The sequence below is a fragment of the Artibeus jamaicensis genome, unplaced genomic scaffold (genome assembly GCF_021234435.1).
Source record: "Artibeus jamaicensis isolate MK-2021 breed Jamaican fruit bat unplaced genomic scaffold, CSHL_Jam_final scaffold_584, whole genome shotgun sequence".
NCBI lineage: Eukaryota > Metazoa > Chordata > Mammalia > Chiroptera > Phyllostomidae > Artibeus > Artibeus jamaicensis.
Window position 1 is genome coordinate 13,564,187 of NW_026522048.1, and position 24,457 is coordinate 13,588,643.

The 24,457-nt window shown below is 44.6% G+C and overlaps 1 protein-coding gene and 2 long non-coding RNA genes across 4 annotated transcripts; 1 reads left to right on the plus strand and 2 right to left on the minus strand.

Annotated features, from left to right (window-relative positions):
* Positions 1–431: 431 nt before the first annotated feature.
* Positions 432–4,720, minus strand: LOC119039981 (uncharacterized). The gene is made up of 3 exons (XR_005080763.2): positions 4,650–4,720; positions 4,093–4,159; positions 432–763 (listed from the first exon to the last, which is right to left on the minus strand). It is a non-coding gene; the product is annotated as an uncharacterized LOC119039981 (long non-coding RNA).
* Positions 4,721–5,009: 289 nt separating this feature from the next.
* Positions 5,010–22,709, plus strand: CSRP2 (cysteine and glycine rich protein 2). Of its 2 annotated transcripts, XM_037132799.2 has the most exons (6): positions 5,010–5,114; positions 14,776–14,888; positions 17,571–17,739; positions 21,062–21,191; positions 21,791–21,884; positions 22,403–22,709. In XM_037132799.2, exons 2-6 carry the CDS (start codon positions 14,777–14,779, stop codon positions 22,477–22,479), a joined length of 582 nt encoding a protein of 193 aa, XP_036988694.2. In that variant the 5' UTR covers positions 5,010–5,114; position 14,776; the 3' UTR covers positions 22,480–22,709. The 2 variants fall into 2 exon arrangements, with proteins under 2 accessions (XP_036988694.2, XP_053514767.1); XM_053658792.1 differs by lacking the exons at positions 5,010–5,114; positions 14,776–14,888 and adding an exon at positions 18,038–18,125 and having other exon boundaries at positions 17,616–17,739.
* Positions 6,967–13,310, minus strand: LOC128626411 (uncharacterized). Its single transcript, XR_008390355.1, has 3 exons — positions 13,208–13,310; positions 11,020–11,183; positions 6,967–7,558 (listed from the first exon to the last, which is right to left on the minus strand). It is a non-coding gene; the product is annotated as an uncharacterized LOC128626411 (long non-coding RNA).
* Positions 22,710–24,457: the final 1,748 nt, after the last annotated feature.

Consider the following 24,457-nt stretch of genomic DNA (forward strand, 5'->3'; position numbering starts at 1 on the left):
AAAATTTCATAATAGATCCTTCAGTATGCTCTGTTTTTTTAAATTTTTAAAAATATGTTTATTGATTTTAGACAAGAGGAAGGGAGGGAGAAAGGAAGTGAGAGAAACATCAGTGTGAGAAACATTTACCGGCTGCCTCCCATGTGTACCCCAAGTGGGGACTGATCTTGCAACCTAGGTTTGTGCCCCGACCGGTGACCGAACCCTCAACCTTTGTAAGGATGATGATGCAACCAAATGAGCCACACCAGCCGGTGCTGCTCTGTTTTTTCATATTAGTTTTTAGGGGGAATAAGGAAGTTTTCTAGTGGTTGTAGCTTTGAGAATTTATTCCTATCTCTCATCAGAACAGTATCTTAAGACAGCATTAACATTTGCGTGAAACTTCAGAAGCATGACCTTTCTTAGAAAATTTCATTCTGTGCATGTACCACAGTTGTGTATTTATTTAACATTGCCCCATAACCACGAGATCAGGTAGGGTAAGGACCAAAAAACGGTAACTGGTTTGGCAATCTGGAGCTCTCTGATGACCACAGCAGAGGCTCAGGGTCTCTCGTGAGGTTGCAGTCGAAGTGCCATCCAGAACTGTAGTCATCAGAAGGCTTAACCAGACTGTAGAATCTCCTGCTAAGCTCACTCTTATTTTCATGGGCAGAAGGCTTCAACTGTTCTGGGGCTGCAGGCCTGTTTCTTACCACGTGGGCCCTCCATGGGCTACTTGAGTGTCCTTCTGACATGGTGGCTGGCTTCCCCAGAGCCACTGATCCAAGAAAAGAGAGGGACACACACACACACACGGAGAAGTGGATGGGAAGAAAGAAGAAGCAATCACAATCCTTCTTTTGAGTTAGTCTTAGAATCATAGCCTTTATTTTCTAGAAGCACGTCACAAAATCTGGCACATGCTCAAGGGGAGGAAAATGAAAGTCCACCGATGAAGAGAGGAGTATCAAAGAATCTGTGGACACAGTGTTAAGCCACCATAGTCAGTTGGGAGTCCTAAGTGCAAGTAACAAAATCCATCTCAAAACAACCATGGGAATTCATCTGCTTCCAAACGAAAAGATTCAGCAGGTAGACAAACTTCACGAGAAGTTTGTTCAGAGCTCTGGCTCCATTTCTCTGTCCTTCCCATGTTGAATCATCCTCAGGCTGGCTGCCTACAGCAAGTGATTGTAACAACCCCGGGCCTCATGTGTGCACATAGCACCTTCCAAAGCAGGTGACCACAGTCTGTCTCTGCACCCCAGCAGAGTTCAGATGCACACCGTTGGATGGGCTCAGGTCACATGACACCCCACCTCACCCCATCCAGGCCGTGGTTGGTTCCAGGGCTCCACCCCCGAACCAAGGTTGTGGAGGTACCTCCCTGACTGAATGTGGACCCCAAACAAAAACCTGGGAATGGATACTATAGAGGGAACCATGAATACCTACTACAAATGTTAGGGAAGTTTTGTCAGCTTTCTTTTTTTTAATATGGGGTAGACCACATTTTTATAATCTGAAAGGAAGGAAACAGAGAAATTAAAGAGCAAGGGAATACAACTAAGAATGCCAAAGGACTGATGAAAAGCACAGGATGTTCTTGGTAAGGAGATGGAAAACTATGCATTCCTCTGAGATCAGCCACCGCAAGTGTAATCAGAGCAGAGAATATGGATACTGAGAGGCAACATGGAAGGCCGAGGAGATGTTGGCTGGTGGTTGGGGATGCGAATGAAGAAGGGGAAAAAGTGGGATAAGTCATTTAAGGGGTTGACGTAAGATAGAAGGAACAGACTGTCTTGGAGGTTAAAAGCTTTTCATACCAGTAGAGCTAGAAAAACTCTGCTGTAAGAAGAAAGCATACACAGAAGTAGAAAAGTTAGAAAGCTGTAGTAGAAAAGAAAACATAAATAAGGCTGTAACAGAAGACTGCGCTGAAGCCAAACAGTAATCATCAGAGAAAAAGGTTATGCATAATGCAATTTATAAGGAAGTGGGAGTTTAAAGCAAGTTTTTTAAAGCAACTATGACAAATATCAAGAATAAAATAGTCTAATCTACCTTTCAAATTTTAAGCATATATAACTTATTCTTTTCTCTGCAAGAAAATGCATCATAGAGTATTAGGATTGAGTATGAGTAATTTTTAATTCCCACCACTGCTGCTAAATCTTGGCTAAAAAATAAGGTGGAATAAATAGTTGCTTGTTTGTATTATAAACTGTATAGATTAGCAAAGTGAGAATTTATTTTTTCTTTATTTAACATATACTACAAAATTCCTCTCCTCCAAAAACTAGCTGGCTTCTAAGAAGGAATCTTCGCCCTAAAATAAAATAAAGTGACCATTTGTTTATATTCATACTCATGTAGTTCAGGGTTTTGTTATGAAAAAGTAGTATTAAATAAAAATATTTAAAACATTTGAACTTGGAGCGCAAGGTCATGGAGAAAGGAAACCTTGCTTCACCTTACCTTAGGTCAATGACCTTGACAAAGGACTTTGATTTGAAATTGGTTAATGGGTTCCAGAGAATGAAGGAGCTATTACAGAGTATAAGATTTCTTGTGCATTTCTTGGGAAAAAGAAACATCCTGCTGGACACATTTAACCTTCAATTTTGCCTTTTAAAATGTTGAAAGAGTCAAATAGACTAGAACCATGTGGAATTACTAAGGGCTTATTCTTGCTTATGAGGGCAAATTTCTTCTACTAGCTTTCCCCCAGGCACACAATTTACTTTCTTCTGGAAGGCCAATTGTTTTTGGAAAACACCTAATACCTTCTTACAACTAAATCCTTAAGTGGCAACAAAAGATTAATACTCAGCAAAACACTGTTTCTATTTCTTTCTCAAGGCAGAAGAGAACATCGATATATCCTTGCTTGACATAACAACTGTCATCTATTGAGTATTTACCCTCTGCCAGGTAAATGTTTCCCATTTTGCAGTCAGCTTAGAGTGTGTAGTATCATCATTTTATAGATAAAGAAACTTGTGCAAAGAAGTCAAGTACTAGGACAAGCTCACAGAACTAATAGGTTGCAGAGCTGAATGTTGAAATCATGTCTGTTTGATTACAAAACCCACACTTTTTCTTTTGCACCACTCTAAATAAATGGAGAGAACTTTAACACTTATGAGTCTCAGCAGTTTAAAGGGATGTTTAAAAAAGGGAAATAAAATACTTTTTAAAATATTGATACTTAAATACAAATACAGAGTTATTAAAAATCAAATGTCCATTATCTCCAGACTTACTGTAAAATATACTAATGCACACACATGTATGGACAGAAATACTTTCAGGTTAGAAGCAAGCCCAACTTCAAGTGACAGGATGTGGCTATGGAGTTTAGGGACAGGAAGAGCCTGTTAGAAAGCTATACAGGTCAGGTCTTGGAGAACCCAAGGGTAGGAGAGAAAGGATAACGGTTTGCTGAGAACCAGGTTGGCAGTGAAGTTTACAGATACAGTTTCATACAGTAGAAATACTACATAAACCTATGCAAGAAAAAATAAGCAATGTAAACAGCAAAGCTAAAGTAGATTCTGAAGGACAAACTTTTCATATATCTCAAAAGTCAAGTCCCTTTTACATAAAGCTGATATCATGAAAATACAGATTGCCCACATTTAGAAAAGCCCATGGGCAGGCAGGAGTTCTTCCAGACTGCTGCCACCATATCAGGAGATGTCAGTCACCACTGCGTTTTTGCACAGTGCTTGGTAGACAGAGAATAAGAACACTATTTAGTGAATTTAGCCTGGACTGGCTCCAATATATGAAATAAAACAATATTATGATAAACCTAGTCTGCACTTTGTCATGCAGATATAGACCAGGGCAGTGGTTCTCAACCAATGCCTTCTGCCCCCTTCCCAACTGGGCATTTGGCATGTCAAAGAGCTTTTGATTGCTACGACGGGGAAGGAGGGGCACTACTGGCAGCTAGTGGGTGCAGGCATCCTACAAAGCATGGAACAGGCCCCCACAACAAAGAATTACCCAGCCCAAAATCGCAATCGTGCGGAGGCTGACAAGGTCTGGACCAGAAGAGGCTACCACATTTACGGCCTGAGGGATAGTTTTACTCACTTTTTTGAGCCCCCTACTCTCCCAAATATCTCTTCTCCGGGATCTGGCACAGAGGTCATCAGTAGGCCTAGAATGTGAACCAGATATAGAGACCAGCATTTTTACTATTCTTTCTATTTAAAACAACAGATCATCCTGCAGTTCAGTTATTAGATTCCCTTCGATTGTCGGTGGCATCCCTGGACTTTTCTGACACCAACAAACCTAAACCTAGGCCCTTTGGAGCACGCCCCTATATGGCTGAGTTTGGGTTACTCCCCCACAACAGCCTGTGTAGCTGTGTAGCTGGGAAAAGCAAAACACTTGTGGAATGAGGCGTTTTTGTAACGTCATTTATTTAGTCTAGAGGAGAAATTCTGCTCTTTAAGAACAGGAAGGTTGCGGGTTCCCAGAAGCTGGGAATCGAACCAGAGAATATTTGTCCACTGGGGAAGTTAGTCACGTTGTGTTTACTTATAAGGATAAGGCAAGGAGGCGGCTGGTGGAAATTCCCGATTTGACCGATATTTTGTCGCTGGAACCTCCTTGACCTTGGATACCCCCCCCCCCACACTTACGGAGACTGGGCGCCCGCGGGTACCACGCAGGACAGCGGGGGGGCTACTTGCCGACAGGACCGGCAGGCGGCTAAGCACTATAAGGAAGTCTCCTCTCCCAACTCCTAACTACTTCTAGAGACCCTGGGGTCCCGGTGGGGTGGCGGTCCGGGTAGGTGGGAAGTTGCCGAGTGGGCGGGAAGCAGCAGGAAGAGGCGGGATTCCTGCCTTTTGTTTCTCGGTCCAGACGCCCAAGCTCCCGTCAGACACCCCCAGCCTCGCGCAGCCAGTGCGGGAATCCGCGGGGCTTACCAGGGCGGGGCGGGGCGGGGCGGGGGCGGGGCCTACACAGACCCCGCCCACCAGAGCATCTTTTAAAGGTGCCGGCACCGGCGGGCCGTGGCTCCTGGACTCTTCGCTCCCTTCCTCTGTCTCGGCTTCGCTGGCTAGCTCTGCCCGCGGTGCGTGGTCCTGCCTCTGGCCCAAGTGAGTAGCGCCGGTGGGGGCGTCTCCGGCGACCCTGGGGGAGGAGGGTTCCCCCAGCCGCCGAGGGTCCTCAGGCAGCCCTGCCCGCGCCCCCCGCATCTACTCTGATATCCCGATCGCTGTCCTCATTGACACCCCCAACCATTCATCTCGCCCCTGCTCTCCAATCCTCCCCATCCCCCTTCTCACACCAGCGCCCCTCCAGCCGCCTGGGCTTTGCCCTCGGATCCTGGGCCCGCGAGGCTTATCGTGCATGACCTCCATATCAATGTGTCCCTACCGGTTTTCTGAGAGAGCGAGAAAGAGAGAGAGAGAGGCGGGGTCGAGTTTCGCGTGGCTGCTAATCAGCCTTTTTAAGTAGCCCTGGGTCCCCTCCTCCCGGGGCGGGTTCTGTCTGCGCGGAGGGGAGGGTGGGGTCCGAATCTTAGGGTCTCCGCTGCCTGGAGTGTGGTGCGCCCTGAGAGAGAACTTCCCAGGGGCTGCTTTGAACCCCTGAGGATGAGGTGGGGGCTTCTTCAACCCGTATAGCCCAGAATCCTTCCCCTGCTGCGGTAAAGAGCTCCAGCATCCCATTGTTCGGTGGTCTTTGCCCCCTAAGCCTCAAACATGAAAAGGAACAGCAGTGAAAGGTCAGATAGAAAGCTGCCAGCTTTTCTCGGAGCTTTCTGCTATTTAGGTACAAATAAGAAAGTAAAAAAATGCTTGGCTGCGAAATTCTGCAACAGGTCCTTGAAAATCACATCGTGGGTTTCAAAGCTCCACGTAGGCAGCCCCGGTGGAGTCCGGAGACACCCACCTCCACCCGATCCAAGCCAGGACGTTTGTTGAACAGTAGCTGTTTAAATGGTTAGCCAAAATGTTTAACCTGTTTTATTTGCAGTCTGCAGACAAAGTACATTTTCGTTTTATAAATGCTTTTTATTTGGGGTAACCTTATATTCGGACAGTAAGAATGGGCTCTTTAGCTCTTAACTTTTGTAATTCACCTGTTTTAAAGCTCTACCTATATGAAACGCCACGAACTCCAATACAGCAATCACAAAGTTGGCTATAATTTGCCTCACATTTTTCAGGAAAGAGATAAACAATATTCTGAAAGGGTGAATTTTACAAAATTTCAAAGCTGCTTGCTTAGCAAACTCTAATCGATTTTATGAAATTCTCTATGGTCTCCCTCCAGTATCTTCTTGGTTGATTCCCACTGATCAATACTTTTATCAATACTGCTCCAGGTTCCTTCCACTCTGGGTTCTAGTTTGTTTTGCTCTTTCAGGGTGAAGTTAGATGGAGACAGGATCTGCATCTCTTGAAGCTAGATGAATCCTTGAAACTCACTGCACTTGCTTGGGTGCCTTAAACAGAATCTGAGCAGAGACATTGTTGGTTAATTGAACAAATGAAGGAAGAAGTAAGGTTGCAGGAGTGGTGAACAAAGATTTAGTTGCACTCAAGCAATACGTGCACAAGCAGATTTGATCTAAGGTTTCTAGCATAAGTTTTTTAGTGGATTCCTCTAAATATATTCAACAAATATTGGTTGATAGTATTATCCGATAAATTCTGTGCTGGAAGCAGTACTCCATGGAGCTCTACGTCCTGATTAAATTGTCCAACGGGCAGGGCTGAAGCCATTTGTGCCCTCCAGCACCCATTGGTTTGATGACCTTGGGCAAGTTATCTGACCTTAGTTACTTTATCTTGTAAAGTATGTATAGTACTACATACCTTGCAGGGTTGTAAAGCCCAGCCCAACCTGGAGAGGTTCTCTATAATTAGACACTGTTCTACATTTTGTCGAATCTGTGGGGAAAAGGCTCTCAGTGAAGGTCTCTTTCAGCTGTAAACACTCTCTCTAGGGCTGGCCCAGAGGCCAGCTCTCTTCCCTAAACAGACAATCAACAGGTTTCCATCATTTCCTGGTCTGGTATTTGCATGGACTCCCTTTTGTCCTGTTGGGTGGGGAACATCCCTGGACTCCCTTGGGACCTTGATCACCAGGATGGTGCTACTTAACTGTTTCTGTGTCGTGGACCTTTCCAGCATCCTGGTGAAGCCTCTGGACCCCTTCTCAAAATGTTAAGTGCATAAAATAAAATACATGGTACCAGGGTCACTGATCCCCAGAATTTCAAGGATTGTGTGGACCCCCAGGTTCAGAACCCTGGTTTAGGGGAGTTTTCTCAAACTGGACTGTGGAGGAGCTGGGCACAAGTTCAGATTGTTAATAACTTTAACTTTTAGTGTAACTCATAGAGAAGAACCGATGGTTCAAGTATACCACAAATCATTTGCAAAGGACATCAGGTCCTTTGCATTTTTGCTTACCATTTCATTTGCCAACAGTGCCACCAATTGTCCTCGACTCATATAGAAGAGACACAGAAACATGTAATACATTAGGGCCAGTTCATTGTAAGAAAGAAGGTTTCGTGATGGCTTCTTGCCTGAAAGAAAAAAGTGAATAGAGAACTGAATCTTTATCCAGCACACAGCAGCACTAGAAACACGCAATTTCAAAACAGCCTGTTCCAGAGCCATATAAATCAGTACTATATTTGTGTAGCTACTAGTGGTTTGGTTTTAGAGAAACGGCGATCAAATAAACTCAAAGAGTTTATCTGAATGTTATTGATATTAATTTTTAGGCTGAATTGGTAATTTTGTTTTGGCTTGACAGTTACAGGCCACTTGATATCTCTATACCTCAGCTTCTCCACCTATAAAATGGGGATAGTGATAATGCCTACCTCAGTTATGAGGATTAAGTTATTCTCAGTAAACTACTTAGCACAAGTAAGATTTATAGAAGTAAATAATAATGTATAATAAGTAAATAATAATGTAATTATTTTACTTATCATGCGCAGGCAATATTCTAAGTGTTTTACATATATTATTTAACGTCAGAATTGCCTTGTGATATAAATAAGCATTAGCTTCATTTTTTATTTCTTTAAAGTCTTTATTCATTTCTTTCTTATTTTTGAATATATTTTATTGATTATGCTATACAGTTGTCCCATTCCCCCCCCCCCTTTACTCTCCTCCTCCCTGCACACCCTTCTCTGCCATTATCTCCATTTTTGGAATGAGAAAACTAGCAGATCGAATAACCAACCTAAGATCATCTGGCAGATAAACAGTAGTCTTGAAAAATAAATCTTGGTCTGACTTCATGTGTAAATCATACAAACATTAAATTTGAAAAATTAGATATCTTACAGTTGGCACCAGTTGTGAATTGCTGTGGTGGATGTTGGGGGTCAGGGTAACTGAGTTTATAGCACAGTTGCATTCTAATTACTGTGTGATTTGGTGGGTAGTATCCGAATCTCTGTCAAGGATATGGCTGTGCTCTCAGTTGAAGATGTACGTCATAACACGCTCTAGAATTAGTAATGAACGCTGAGGAGGAAGACTGGGTGGAGGAGAAGGTGTTCCTGAGTGCAGGTAATTGGTACCACAGGACTGATCATTTTCAGGTGACTTGAATGGTCTCAACCCTTAAATCCGAAATGGGAGTTTTGGGGGCAGTTTAAGGCCCTGGAATCAAGCAAGCGTGGATTGAGCCTGGAGGGTCAATCGAGCTTCTTTGGTGGTCGGTGACTTCAGCAAGTCACTTCACCACTGAACTTTTCGTTGCCACATTCAGGCCCAATAGTGCTTGTGAAGGAAAAAGGAAACCAGCATTTTTGGGGTACAGGCTCTTTGCCAGGTGCTTCATGAATGGTGTCTTATTAAATCCTCCCAGCTACCCTCTGAGGGTGTTCTCATTAGTTTTCAGGCTCTAGCTGAGGAAGTCGTGGCTCAGAGGTTAAGGAGTTTGGCCAGGATCACCCAGCTGCTAACTGACTTTCACACTCCGAGTTCCACTCTCTTTCTCTTTACCAGGAGTGTCTAGGAAGTGGCGTGTGCACTGCAGTTTCTTGTCAGACATTATTAATCACAAGAATCTTTAATGTGGAACCTTGACTGAACTTCACAATCTTTCCAACACAGTTCCAGGAACCCCCTTCCAGTGCATCTACAGGACAAAACCGTGTTGTTGTCCCTGTAGAAGCAGATGGTGCAGACTTCACGGAGCCCTTTCTACACGCCTCTGTGTCACTGCTGATGTTGCATTGCTGTTATTTGTGTGCATATTTCTACCCCCACAGTCGAACTCCCTGAGACACAGGCACACTTCATGATAACCCTTTTATCCTCAACTCCTGACCCAGGATATGGCTTATAAAAGGTTGAATTAATGCGTTTATATGAGAGCATCACAAACAGTGGAGCATTGTGCAGTGTGTACTAGCTGTCCCCACCCTACATCAGTTAATCACCTGAGATACAGAAAAGAAGTCAGGAGGGAGCTGGGTGAGGGAGGGAGGAGGTCAGTTGCCCTGACTGGGAGGGGTTAGGGGCATAAGGATGAATGGGTACATGAGATGGGTAGAAGAACATGGGTATTGACAGCAAGGACTGAACTTTGCTAAATATTGATGACTACCAATAATTGAGTGCCTACTATAAGCGTTTTCTCAGCTCATTCTCTTAATAACTCTGTAAGAAAGGTACTGTTATCCTCATTTTACATAAGAGGAAATGAGACTCTGTTGTCTCCCAAATCCATGCTCTTAATTCACCCCTAGGCTGAGAATCTTCAGGGCCAGCGTGGGGGTTTGGCTCTGGTACAAGGGGTCAAATGACACATGGAGCCAATCACTGAGACGCAGGGGTCTGTCCTCAGGTTGTGGTGTTTGCTTACATAAAGGAAGGAGATTAAGGTAATTGGGGTAGCAGAAGACACAATTTTTAGAACGATCATTGAGTGAAGCTTTGTTTCCAATTATCAACAGCTCTTAAACTCTGGCCTTGTTAAAAATTATTGTAACTGGTGACAATGCTGCTAACTTATATTCTTTAGCAAATAACCCCTCTGGATGTGGCTGAAGATGAAAGTGATATGTCACAAATTCTCTTTTGTTGGGAAATTGGATTATAACCACATCCTAGTGTAATAACGAAGCCATGCATATGATAATATCATGTCAGAGCTTCCGGAAGCACTTTACAATGTGGGGGTATTGACAGACTCGCTCCAAACCTTCTGTATTAGAACCAATAGCAAACTACAAGTGGTGACATGTAGACTCGAAATTCGTGATTTCAAGTCATTCAGATTCTAAAATAAGACGGTAAATGCCACAGGTGGTATGAGTAATTCACGGGCTCATTTTGTGGCTCTTGTTGGTTATCTAGAGAATGAGGTAATTTTACCACAAGGTGACTCAGAGTTAGACAATAATAATTTTCTTCTGGAGGTAGGTCTTAGGAATTTTGGGTGGTGTCTTAGACTGCAGAGAAGGAGCAAACAGAAATTGCACATGGTATTCCGGTGTCAACAAGCTTTTCAACCCAAGACAGTGGATGAATCCTAGTGCTGAAATTTTCAGACACTGGAAACCAAAAAATGAGACCCAGCAACAGAAACAGCCTGTTTGGCCAACTTGTACAAAAAGTGTGTAAAGTGGGATTTTATTTGTCCTCTTACCATTCTGTAAATTAATACATAGGATTAGGGAGAAGCACACAGCCCAGATTGCTCGGTGCAAATCCAGTTTGCTGTGATTAATGTCAGCTGTTGTGAAGTTGTGTGGCCGAATGTGGGTGTGAAAAATGAAGCCTCGCGGTTCGTTACTTGCACAGCAATGCCAATGGGTGACAGAAGGGAAGATGATCACACCTCCCCCTGCCAAGTGCAGGGCATGTCCACAGGAGTTCGCCCCCCAAGTGTAAATGGAAACGTCATTGCCTGGACACTCACCGCAAGTGGTACTATCGTTATACTTGCAATTCCTTTCATTGTCCCAGGAAAAGAAGGTTTAGGAGTGACTAAACAGCTAAGCTATTTCTTTACCCCATTTGCGGCTCTGAGCTCTGTTGAATAGGTGCTGGTCCATGGTTTTCCTGCTGGGGTACTGAGAGCAGGGTGAACAGTATGAGATGCCCCTCCTCCTTCGCGCTAACAGTCCCTTTATATCTACCAAGGCATGTGTTTACCTCGTTTTGTCTTCACTGTATCTGAGAGAGGGAGAGAGAAAGAGAGAGAGCTTCAGTTCCCTATTTCATGGACGAGAAACAGATCAGCCCAAGGTCGTACAACCATCACAATAGTGAAGTTAACCCAGGTCTGTCTAAACCAACCTCCCCCTGCCCTCTCTCCTTTTTTCCATTGGGAAATATTTCAGACATACAAAATAGAGAATATAAGGAACACTCAACTACCCACTGTCCAGCTTAGAGAGTAAAACAAGTTGAGCTGAAGCTTTCCGAGGACGCTCCTTCTGTTGCACCGTTTGCCAGGACCACAGAGAGGGTTATTCAGAAATCTTTAGGAAAGCTGTTAAACTGGATGGGACTTTAAAAAAGCTAATGACTTGAACGTTTTACTTAGACTCCAACAAAGTGACAAAGAGAAGTAGAGCAATGCTGCCTTTGTCTTGAGAGACATAAGATCTAATTGGGAATCGTACCAATGGGTTGAAAGAGGAAGGATTCTTTAAAACGATGGACATGAAACATTTCGATATACGCCAAGTCCTCTGGTAGGTGGGGTGGGGAATACAGAGATGCGGTCTCCAGCCCCCGAGGAAGAACCTGTCACATAATGAACTGAATGCTGGGGAAGGTTGATGGGTGTTTCCTGAAAAGAGGACACATTCGCACTGGGCTCCTGTGGATGTGCAGTAGGAATTAGACTTCACATGCAAGAGTGAATTTAAGTAACCCTGAATTACATAAAAAAGTCCAAGGGGCTCGAGAGAGAATAGCAAAGTGATGTTGGGTTTTTAAAAATGTATTTTTAAATGTCATTCAGCGACAACCCTCAGGACAGTGTTAACTTTGATGGAAATCTGACTTCTTCTTGGTGATTGCTCCAAAGAAAATGTGGGAAAATGGAAGCCGACAGGGTGATAGTGAACAGTACACTTGCTAATACAATGACAAGTGACTAGACAGTGACCAAATAGTTTAAAAGCCGGCTGGGCTATTAACTCTTGGGGTCCGATTTTAAGTATTATAATGTCATTACGTGCAAGCCTGGATCTGGTTTTGGGTTCACTCTGGAATCGCGAGGGTGCTGCTCCCACATGTCTGTTGCCTGCTGGAGCGTTCCAGAACACAGGCAGCTTTGGGACCATGGGGCAAAGTCAATACCGCTAAGTACACTCCAAACTCAGGCCAGTGCAGGCTGCAGGAGCCAGGCTTTGCGTCAGGTTGTACAGCCAGGCTCAGGTTTCATTGTGTTTAAACAATGGAGCACCTGTCTCCAGGGGAGGGAAATGAGAGATTTACACAACTACTAAAGGAAAGTTCACAAATATGTTCTGTTGTTGCAAGATATTGATCCTGTGTGGGTGCTTTCACAGTAGCCTGGTAACACTTGTGGACCCTTGGAATTGCTTTGTTCCTGCCTGAATAAGGGGAGTAGGCTTTTGGGGAGCTGAAACTGATAGTTTGGTGATAATTAGTCATATCAGTCAGGTCTCTTTGTGTGAGTATGTGTGTTATTGTCGTTTTTTTCAAGGAACAGGAGCTCCATCTCCAAATGACTTAAAAAGAGAATTGACTGGCTCACCTGAGAGTACAAGAGAAAACGAGAGGTGTGGCTATGAAGTGTCTACATCTGGTCTCTCCATCTCTGTTTTCCTCTGTGCTGGCTTCATTCTGAGCCTCTTTTCTTACAGTGGCTAGACAGCTGCTAGCGACCCCACCCCTGCATCCACCCAGCTCTAAACCAAAGCCCTGGATTTAACGTTCACCGAACTGGCGTGGGTCCTGCACTGGTTCCTAAACCTGTCACCTGCGATCTGGCAGCTGCCATGACTGAGTCGCACGCTGACCCTGGAGCTGATGGTGGAGTCAGTACTGTTCCTGACTACCTGTGATGCTCCTCAAACTACCTGTGATGAAGGAGGGAAAGGGCCTTTTGCTTTATTTCAAAGTACAGATTAATTCTGGGACTCGACGCTGTTCACCAAGATGAGTTCACTGACCACGCTCTTGTTATAGCATGCATTGCATAAAAGTCTAGAAATGCTTACCTGAATTTTGTCTTGAACTGGTACTTTTCTGAACCAGAGGGACCAAGGAAGAGATGTTTGCTCCCCTGAAGAGAATCCGGGGAAAGTATTATCAGAAGAGGCACAAGAGAATCCATGCTGGGTGCCAGAAAGATGCCCAACACAATGATTTACTCTAAATCTTTCTTTTGGGAAGGCCTCCGGGCAGAGCTCAGAGTCATGGGTTCCGTATTGTCCTAATGTTGCAGGAATGGCAATTTACTGCCCTTCTGTTTACTTTAAGGACTGAAGATTCTTCAGCAGTTTGCTTAGCAGCCCTCCTCTCCCTTCTTTTTCTAGCCGAGTTTGAGTTAGGAAGGAGATTTCAGCTTTCTTAACCAGCTAGTGCCTAGAGAAGCCAGCAGCTCACCTGAGACTCAATAGGCAGCACCTGCAAATACCACCCACCGAAGGGAAGTCTGAGGACGACAGTAGGATAAAAAGGAATTCCGCTGCTGTGTTCTGAGGGTCCACCCAGGGCAGGGCAGACATGACACCCCGTCCTTGCAGAACAGCCTTCTGTACCGGTGTGGGCACAGGAGTCTGTTGGCCATTCAGAGCTAAGCATTTAAATGGGGGCCAGGGAGACATGTTCATTGAGAAGGAAATTAGGACATGTTGGCCCTACATCATAGCGAGAGAGAAAGCTGAGGATTTTAAAACTTCCAGCTCTAACGCCCCTTCAGGCCCCACTGCTCAGAGCTTACTCTGACACACCCAACAGACAGCTCACTTTGCCGGAAAGGGGACGTGGTAGCATGTTCTGTGTGGACTGACAGCCTCACAGAGGCTGGAGGGAGGATTAACTGTTGGCTGGACTGGAGGACCCTGAGATGAGTGAAGCACAGAAACTTAAATTATAGCTATCTGGGCGGGCGTTTGTTGTGGTTACCCCCGGGTTCTGAGTGTGCAGTTGTGCCAGTCAGAGGCACGGCTCCTTATGCTGTAATCTCCCAAGACTTGAGCAGACAAATACAAAATGTGTTTTTGCAGGGCAATACACCACTTTCTTCTGCCTTAAACTGTCATAACTTGTATAAAGCGTTCAGAATTTGGTAGTGTTATAATGAATTAAACATGTAATGAAAAACCCCACCCAAGTGTAAGTTCTTAAGACCAAGTTTTCTAAAACCGTTCCTTGTGGCAGGGCGTGCGTGGGGTGGCGCTAAAACCGTTCACTGTGGCAGGGCATGCGTGGGGTGGCGCTTGCCTTTCCACTCCCCACCTCCAACCCCTGTGGATTCCAGCGGCAGAGTGTGTTTTGTGCCTGGCGTCCCAAACTATTCTAGTGAATGCAGGTCCTTTGTCCTGTAGGACAAAAAGAAAAAAAACTGTGCATGACAAGCCAGAGCTTTCTAATGAAAGACCTGTAATTTGGGAGAGGATATGGGGTAATCTTGGAGGCACGCAGGCTTTTTAAAGATGTGGTTAGAGTGGTTCATAGGCAAACAAAATCTTCCATGATCCCCGGGTTTAAGCAGCCCCCTAGGGAGCTTGTAAGACACCTCCCAAGGTATGGGGCCTCTCTGATGAGCCTTTCGTTCCTCCAGAATGCCCGTCTGGGGAGGTGGAAACAAATGCGGGGCCTGCGGGCGGACCGTGTACCATGCGGAGGAGGTGCAGTGTGACGGCAGGAGCTTCCACCGCTGCTGCTTCCTGTGCAGTGAGTATCTCCCAGGGCTCGACCTGGGACACTTTATGTGTAAGAAGCTTTTCAGTCTACTTACTTGAGGAAAAAAACCTATGGTTTTGTGAACAAAGATTATTTTGGAAGCACAAGTGGTTCTTGCCTCTTTGGTTCTCCTAGACCTTGTAAGTGCTCGGCCTGGCAGCATGAACAGCAGGGGGACCCAAGATATTTGGCCTTCCTGGGTCCTCACAGTCTTGATCCTCCATTTGGCCTTGACTCACCTCATTTGTTACCACGTCTGCCTCCCCTGCTTCATTCCCTGAAAGTTCAGTGTCGTTTATAGTCTGGTACCACACACAGCTCCTGGCACACGGTCAGGGGCTTGGCTCCCAGTTCCGAGGAACGCGTGGCTCCTCACCCAGCCCAGCTTTCTCCTTCTGGCTGAGCTCCTTTGCTCTGAAACTGACTGGCTTGTTTCTCACTGCACTATTAGTAGAAATTCAAATGTCAAGAGAAGCTCCATTTCTCTAGAAGCTCATATTCTGTTCTCTCTGGTAGTGAATATTCAGAGTTATTTCTGGTTATTGACATCCCACATTTAAGGGAAAGGAACTTAGGATATGAAAATCCCATAGAAGCAAGCTGGACATTACTATTGTTTTTAGATGGGAAATGATCAAGAGTGTCTGACTTCGGCCGGAAATGGGGCATAAAACAACACAGGCCTCCTTACTCAACAGAGTTAAGTACCCGGTAATGGAGAGACAGGATAAGAGATAAAGCCCCTTCTCTGCTGCGTGTTCCCTCCAAGTCTTCAGTTTTCAAACAGGAGAGCAGTCTCCTCTGGAAGGTCTTCGTTAATCATCTTCTGATTTAAATAACAAAATTGTCTTTTATGAAGGATCTGTTATGTGAGGGACCCACCGATACGTGCGGTTATCTGCGTTACCCAGAGCAGCACTGCACAGTGAACAGCACTGTTGAAAATAAACTTGGTTACGTGACGAAACAATCTCTGGAGAAAACGTCTCAAGTTTTAGTTACCGTTTGCCTTCCAGGCACCAGCATTCCAGGTGACTGGGCCTTTTTATAGTGTAACTGCTTTGCAGAGAACTAGAGACACAACACAAAGCCACAGTAACAAAGAATGAAAAGACAACCTATGAATGTTTGCTAGTAGCCTCCATGATAGCTACCATTTCTCAGATTTAACTATTCCTTCTCTTAGAGGTTACTTTTTCTTTTTTTTTTTTTTTTTTGAGAAATCTGTTTTTTTTTTCAGCAGGTTTATAGTTAAGAGTATGTGAACATGGAGGAAATGCAAACTTTAGAAATTGTTCTTAGTTTGATTTAGGTTAAGCCATGATGTTTACACCACAATAAAGTCGGTGTTTACAAAATGTTAGGTGTCTTTACTGGTCCCTTTTACTACTCCTTTCTAATATTTGTCTCTGCTGACTAAAGCCTTTTAAGGAAATAACTCAAGACTATTTGGAATAGGAGTGAGGACTGGGAGGAGAGGTGGTTATGTAAGAAAAATTTTCATATGCGTAAGCTTGCCTTGGTTATAGATGTTTTTCAGAACAGCTCATATAGGAATTGATATTCAAAGTCTGTGAAGGGTGTTTGCTCTCCAGCAGTGCATGGAGGTGAACTACGTCTTTAAGCAAATGTATGTCAGTACTTGAGTCAGTACGGCAAGGTTCCACAGAAGGTGATGCCATTTTGTTCTGTTATCTTGCTCTGAGATAATAAGAGACTTCGTACTTTACCTCTATTTTTAGCCATCCGATTAGTTGCCTTTCCTGGCCCATCTCTTTCTTTCCTCTTTTCGTTTCCCCTCTTTCAAAGAAGAGGTGGAAACCCCTTTTTCTCCTGCACTGATGTTGGAGCTGCAGCTGCTCAACTGTGCTACCCGAGTTCCCTCACAGTCTCTTTTTTCCTCGACCTTCATCGAAGTTTTAGAAAATGAAATAATGTCTGGAGTAAGCATGACACTCGGCAGTTTTATGAACTGGAGTACACAGAAATGTCTTGTGGCGAGAAACCCATCAAGAAAGATTGTGTTCTCCTCTGGGACCAAGGGGAAAACAAATGCGGACTGGAAACACTTGATCTTCAGACAAACCTCTCACTGCCGGGGAAGCCGGCGGCGCGCTGAAAAAGTAGTCCTCTTTGTCTTTGAGACCGGTGATGAAAACTGGGATTCTGGATGGAACAGTTTTTGTCTCAGGGGTGCTTTCAGGGAGGCGCGGCTACAGAGGCAGCTCTCCCCAGCCACTCAGCACGTGTTCACTGTTTGTTAGGTTCCGAGTTAACAGCATTTGTAAGAAGAGGCTGGAAAGACTTGAGTGTTGCGGGTTTGGGGGCGCAGCGTGCGTTTTGTTCCTTTTGTTCCTGTCATTATAGCCATCTCAAACTTCTCTCCCTCCTGCTAGAAAGGCGAATCTTACTGAGGAGTCTGAGGCTTCAGGATGTTAAAATTCTGATGCATTCCTGAAACAATGGTCATACCCACGGAGGAAGGCAGACAGTCCTCCGATGTAGCTGCTCAGACCAGATGCTGCCTCGTGGCTTTGGGGAAACCACAGAATAAACTAGGAATGTGAGCGAGCCTGTGCCTTTGCCATTTGTTGACCATGTGTCTCTGCCACCATTGTTCCCAGGGAATAGTGCCTTTGGCCCACCTTTAAATTCTAACTTTCTCCCCCTCAGTGGTTTGCAGGAAAAATTTAGATAGCACAACAGTGGCTATTCATGATGAAGAGATCTACTGCAAATCCTGCTACGGAAAGAAGTATGGGCCAAAAGGCTACGGCTACGGCCAGGGCGCCGGCACGCTCAACATGGACCGGGGCGAGAGGCTGGGCATCAAGCCAGAGAGGTGAGTTAGGACCATGCTTGTTACCTGCGGAAAGGAGTTGTAACAATTAATGGTGCTTGGCAAACAGGAATCTGGGAGTTCTCAGAATTTTATCTTAAAATAAATCAAGTAACACAGATTTTCTAGTAGAAACTAGTCACTATTCTGTGATCTCAAAACATTGACAGTTTTGGACCTAACAGAGTTCTTAGTGATTATCCAAGTGACTTCTGGTCCTGGTTTGAGAGCATTCCAAAGTGCATCAAGCAGTCATGATGTCCTCAAAATCACCAGGTTTAAATTTACTTCCATTTCACAGCACGTTGGACACCAGATGCCATGAAGGCAAACAATAAAGAAATGCGGTGTCTGAGCCACGAGCTGCCTTTCTCAGGTGCGACTGAGCTGTCAATGAAACTTCTTCCGTCACTCCTCCTGTGTGAGAATATTTCCTCAACAGGCAACTGCTTTGCCCTAACTTAAAATTTCTTAAAAATGGAACTTTTTTTTCTGTTTTGAGTCTTTGAGACAATCGTATTCAACTTTAGAGATTTCAGTACCAAAGTAGCAAGGTGCTAAGTCAGCTCAACTTCACTTAGTATTTATTCCCTGATCAGGCGGCCTCACTGTGTCACTGGGGATTTCCTCTTATTTCTATTTTTGGCCCAGTTATTCCCTCATTTGAACTTCACATTTTCCCACATCCATTTTATATTGAAGAGGCCAAAACTGGTTAACGTTCTGATCAGATGGCCTTTTCCTGGACAAGACCATTAGCCAGGCCCTTCCTGTGGGGCTGGACGCCATGCAGCAGTAACGCGTGTTAGCTCATGTGATCCTTGCAACAGCCCTGCAAGGGGGGGTCTTCCCGTCTCACTCAGGAACAAAGTGAGACAATGGGAATGAGGTGATTTGTCTGAAGTCACACCACTAATTAATGGTCGATAATTGTAGAGACTGGAACTTAACCTAGTGTGACTCTAAACCTTATGATCTTAAACATGGTCCATTATGGCATGCCCCAAATTATTGAGTGCCTGTTGTCTGCTGAACATTTATGTTCATTATATTCAATCCTCACAGTCACTGAGTTTAGATACTTTGTTCCTATTTTATAGATAGAACATTAAGGTTCAAGTCACAGCAGTTAAGTGGCAGAGCTAGGACTTGAACCCATGTCCACTTGGCTCCCAAACCAGTGCTGTGTTGTGTACTACATCAAGGCCCACCTTTCTGTTACTGGGTTTTCTACACACTCAGTTGTGCAAGGGCCTACTCATTCATTGTTGCACGCCATCATTGCCAGGATCCCGGCTGACTTGTCTTTGTTACAATTCATTGTTCTTGTTCTGCTCTCCTTTTCCAACTCGTTAGAATTCAGTCATTTCCCAAGATCTTATTTTCAAACCTTTCAAAACCTGCACACTTGTATACCCTCCCCCAAACAAAACCAAATTCACCCGTGACCCCAAAAGTCAGTTATTGGCGGTGGCCATGGTTTTAGTCACAGAGACCAGTGGACCTTCCTCTTTCCTCCTGCTCCCCCATCTTCAACAACTGGCGAGCCCCCTGTGCTGCCCTGTCTTGACTGCTTCACCTCTTCCCCTTCTTAGCCTGGCCACTTGCTTACTATCCTTCAGGACCAGGTAGACTACCTTGCCCAAGAAGCCTCTGAATGACTGAGGCCTGGGCGCACCTGCAGTCTGGCTCCCCCTTGTGGCAGGCAGTAATTGCAACAGTCTGGACCAAAAGCCTTGTCAAGGCTCTTGCAGGGAGGCAGCACTGGGTGGGCAGAGCACTGAGGCCCACCTGCGGTTTTCATTCAGGCCCACCAGTTTGCCGATCCCCTAGCCTTTCAGCAAGTTACTCAACATCTAAGCCCCCAATTCTTCATCTGTATTTCGGGGTAACAATTATCCTTAACCTATGAAGTTGTTAGAAGGCAGGTGGGAGAGAGTCTATATGAAGTTCTTGTTAATCTAATGATCGACAGATTTGGAAAACAAGTCATAACTGGAAGTGTTGGTATCTTTGTAAACAGCTTTTAAAGATCACCTTTAACGGTAAGTATATATACAGCACATTGTGGGAACACTTTTAAAAGTATGCCTCTCTAGGGACAAATGGATAAATCAGTACTGCGTTTGTACTATGAACTGGTATTTGTTGCTTAGAATAAACATTCCAGTGGCCACATCAAACATGATTTTAAAAAGTGCTGCGTCCTGGCCAATGTGGCCCAGTTGGTTGGAGTGACGTCCTGTAACTCAAAGGGCTGTGGGTCCAATTCCCAGTCAGGGTCCATACCTAGGTTGCGGGTTCAATCCCTGGTCCAGGCATATGTGATCCCTGGTCTGGGTGTGTACGGGAGGCAACCAGTTGCTGTTTCTTTCTCTCACATCGATGTTTCTCTCTCTCCCTTCCTTTCGCTTTAAAAGTGATAAAAAATATAATGTCCTTGGATGAGGATATAACTTCTAAAAAATAATTACACTGTGTAATTTTTCCCAGTATGAAAAACTGATACTTGTTACCAGTTGCTAGATGCTAACTATTGTTATTATATCTTATCTGCTCAACTACTTTTTAAGGTTCTAGAAGGGCCTTTAAATCTTCTCCAAGCCCAGAACGGTGTTCTGCATAGTAGGCACACTCACACTGAATAGAAAAAAAAATTAGAAAGCAAGAAAGATATAGTTTACCCAGTGACCTATAATAGTGACAAAAAGTCAGTCAAGAGAAAAAAGTAAAGATAAATAGGTCACACAGTAACAGGCAAATTTTCTAAAGTATTTTCCCACAAAGAAAGTGGTATAGTCAGTTTCCCCTATGTACGCTATATTGGGAAATTAATTTGTAAAACATGCTTAATTTTCTTAATGATAGACTACTTAAGTCAACTGACCTATATGCAAGAACTGCTTAAATTAACATTGATTTTTCAATCTCATGTAAGGTAAAAAGCTAGATGTGATTCTAGTGGTACTAGTAGGACTCTGGGTCAAGAATATGTATTAGGAAAGGATTTTACAGAGCATAGCTTAATGGTTTTCATGGAGAGGCTAGTCCTGGGGAGTAATGAAATTTGATGAAATTAGGCTTGAAAAAAACAGATATTTAAGTTTGGGTCTTTCTGCCACAATAATGAACCCATAAATAGGTTAAAGTAATAACTCTGGCCAGCACCTGAGACCATTCTCCTTGCTCTGCCCTCTGCTGGCCCGCCAAGGCCACCAGCCACAGCACCGGTACAGCAGGAAGTCCCGGAGTCCGCCCTGCCTACCGTATGGGCTTTCCAGGGCCCTTGGGAAAACCTTACATATTTTTCTTCTCCTTCCACCAGTGTTCAGCCACACAGGCCTACAACAAACCCAAACACTTCTAAGTTTGCGCAGAAATACGGGGGTGCTGAGAAGTGCTCCAGGTGCGGGGACTCCGTGTATGCTGCCGAGAAGATCATCGGGGCAGGGAAGGTAGGGCAGTGTTTAGCAGCGATGACCGTGAGTGACCGCCCCCCACCCTGTCTCCGAGTAACCCTCCACATCCCACCCTGGCACTGTTTTATACGTAAATGCTTTGGATTACATTTTCCCTTAATTGCATTTCCACCTGAATGATTAATTTTTTGAAGTGCCGCCCTTATCTGACAGAAGGTTGTTAACTGCAAAGGCCGGCTGTTCACCAGTCTGGACTCTGCAGGTTGTTCATGTAGTAGGAGAGAAGCAGTGAACCTCACTCAGGACACCCGCCGCGATTCTGGTGTGTGGATTTTTAGAAGATAGTCACTTCACCTCTGTGAGCTTGAGGATTCTCAGCCATAAAGAAGGAAGTGTTTAAAGGTGCACACCAGGCTTGCGACAGGGTCTCGACTGCTCTTAGTGAAGAGCCCTTCCCTGGTGTGGCGCCCAGCCCCTGACTTCCATGGATGGCGTCTGAACTCAGACCAACGGTGTAGACACTGGGGAGGTGCAGGACCCCAGCAGTCAGGAGCTCATTTGGGTTGCTCTTCCCAGGCATCTAACTCGTACTGCGGGAAACCAGCCTCTGAAACTTAGTTACTTGTCTCTTTCAGCCCTGGCACAAAAACTGTTTCCGATGTGCCAAGTGTGGAAAGAGTCTCGAATCCACAACTCTGACTGAGAAAGACGGTGAAATCTATTGTAAAGGTAACATTAATTTCAGTGCCTGCTATCTGTATGAATATCCCTCACTGGCTCTTTGTTAAGGAAGTGTCATCAGCACTTTAAAAAAAGAACCAAAAAGTACTCTGAAAATGGGGGGAAGGAGCGATAGTGTCACTGGTTGTTTGAATAGAAGATCTGAAAAAAATAAGTAGATCTAGAGATACTTAGACATGACAGAAAACCACAGAACAATTTTATGTTGACACAGTAAAGTTCCTGATCATTTAAAACACCCCTATCAGTAAACGCAAACACCACAGAACGAAGTCTTCTTTCAACTTGTTACATCTAACTTGTCTGGCCCGATTTTCAGGCTCGTACATCCGTGGGACCACACACACCCTGTGGAACCAGAACGCTCAGAATGGGCCTTTATATTTATTCCAGCTTTATTAAGTTGAATTCTTTTTGGCATAGTCGGCAGTTGTTTTTTAACTTATGGTGGGTCTTAAAGCAATAAGCTCAGTGGGCTTGCAATAACTCCCCCTTTTCTTTTGTAGGATGCTATGCAAAGAACTTTGGACCCAAGGGATTTGGCTATGGCCAAGGAGCAGGAGCCCTTGTTCACGCCCAGTAAAGGTGTCAACCCAGAACCGAGATCGCACACTTGAGTCTCTACGTAATCTAGGCACAGATAATCCGACACTAAACTACTGTGAAACGCTACCAGCACTCATGTACTGTACGTTGCCCTGAACTCGGATAGACTGACTGACTAATAGGAAGAGAGCACTGTGTCCTTTTGCTTTATCCATCAGCATTTTCAAGAACCTTTTCTTTTACATTTTAAATAAAAGTTCAGCTTGATTCGGGTATTCAGTGTCTTTCAGTGAACCTTTGGAAGAGCTGTTGTGATTTAGGTGAATGGAAAACCCTTTGGGTCCCTGCCTGCATTTTATTCCTGAACAGTGTCTACCCCATTATCCACCTGACTCACTAGGTTAATGTTCCCATTACAGCTTTTGGAAAAGACTTCTCTTTTAAGGTGGTAAGTGTGCATCAAGAGTGAGGGTTAGTAAGCAACAGTCCTGCCATTCAGACTCCTCAGAGCTAGCATTTCAGCAGTGCGTGGTAACTCCTCTTTTGGAGCCATGTCCTGAACAATGAGTGGCTCCTAGACATCCTGCACTAGAATCACACGAGAGTATTAAAAGGCAGGTCCCTAGGCCCCACTTCAGCCGCCTCCCCCCCCCCAGCACAATCAGCAGAGGCAGAGCTGTAGCCCTTTCAACAAGCTCCTCAGAAAGGCGCACTGACCTGGGGTGGGCACGCTGTTAAAACTTCAAGATTCTGCTCTGTACCTTAAGGTCATTATGAACAGCTGCCTGCTGGCAACTATCAAATCTCAGGCTTAGGGTGACCTGTCAGACTCTACTACACCCTGGAAACGGGAGTGTTTTCCCCATATTTCAGTTCCGCTAAGCAGCGAAGCATGCTGCACCGTCCTGGCTCAGGCAGTTGGCTCAGGTGGAAGAGGAGTATTAGACTATGTAGGAAATGTTTTCGTTATTTAAAAACCTTTTGTTCTTTACCAGAGACTCACTCAGTCCAAACTTTTATTTTCCAGGGGTAGGTCTGAAATTGGTGTGTTTCAGTGAAATTCAATCAGCTGGATCCGTGAACACACCTTTCTTAATATTTTCCAAAGCCTATCTTAACATATTACCGGTATGTTGCTTATTTTGAAGGGCTAAAGGAGTTGTGTTATGTATGACGTAAAAAGATAAGCAGAAACTTGGTGGGAAGAAGCCAGCTGAGGGTGACCAGGTGAAAGGATTCGTGCTCACTGATGTGGCAGCCTTGAGGACTTCAAGTTCCACGGTGGGAGAACCTCCTCTTTAAGCAGGCTACGTCAGTTTATTGGCAATAAAGAAGATAGCTTGGTATGATGAGTTACGCAGTGATTCCTCTATGTGGAAACTTTAAAACCTGTCCACAAATTCTTTGACATTCCTATCAAAAGGTGCAGTCTGATTCCCTTCCCTCTGAACAAAGGCTAACCTTGGTGGCATTTTTTTTAACTCACAAAATTTGAAACACAAGGCTAGGTTAAAAAAATAAAAGACAATACTGCTTCTGTTGCTTTCTCTCGAGGTGCTCACTTTTAGAACTCAGCTGCCGTGTTTTAAAGAAGCCCCAACTCCACAGGGAAGCCAAAGGCAGGCAATTACAGCCAGAGGCTGTTGGCTGAGATCTGACCTCTCACCTGCATCAACCGGCACACCTGGCGTGATTCTGAACCATCCCAGATGACGGAAGGGGACTAAAGGGAGATAGTCCTGTTGAGTCCTGACCGAGTGCAGATCTGTGAACAGAAACACCATTTTCAGCCACTAAATTTGAGGGGGGGGGGAGTTGTTGAGGGCAGTAATAGATTACCTGAATGGTGTCATGTATTATTAAACCTCCCCACAGAGCCTGTTTCCCAGGTTGTATTGGAGATGCTTGTAGATACACTACGGGAAAATATTCTAAATGAAATTGCCAGGTGCCTGGTAACTTGAGATTTGTCTGATAAAATAAACAAGTTCGATACCCATTTTAACTTAAATTAT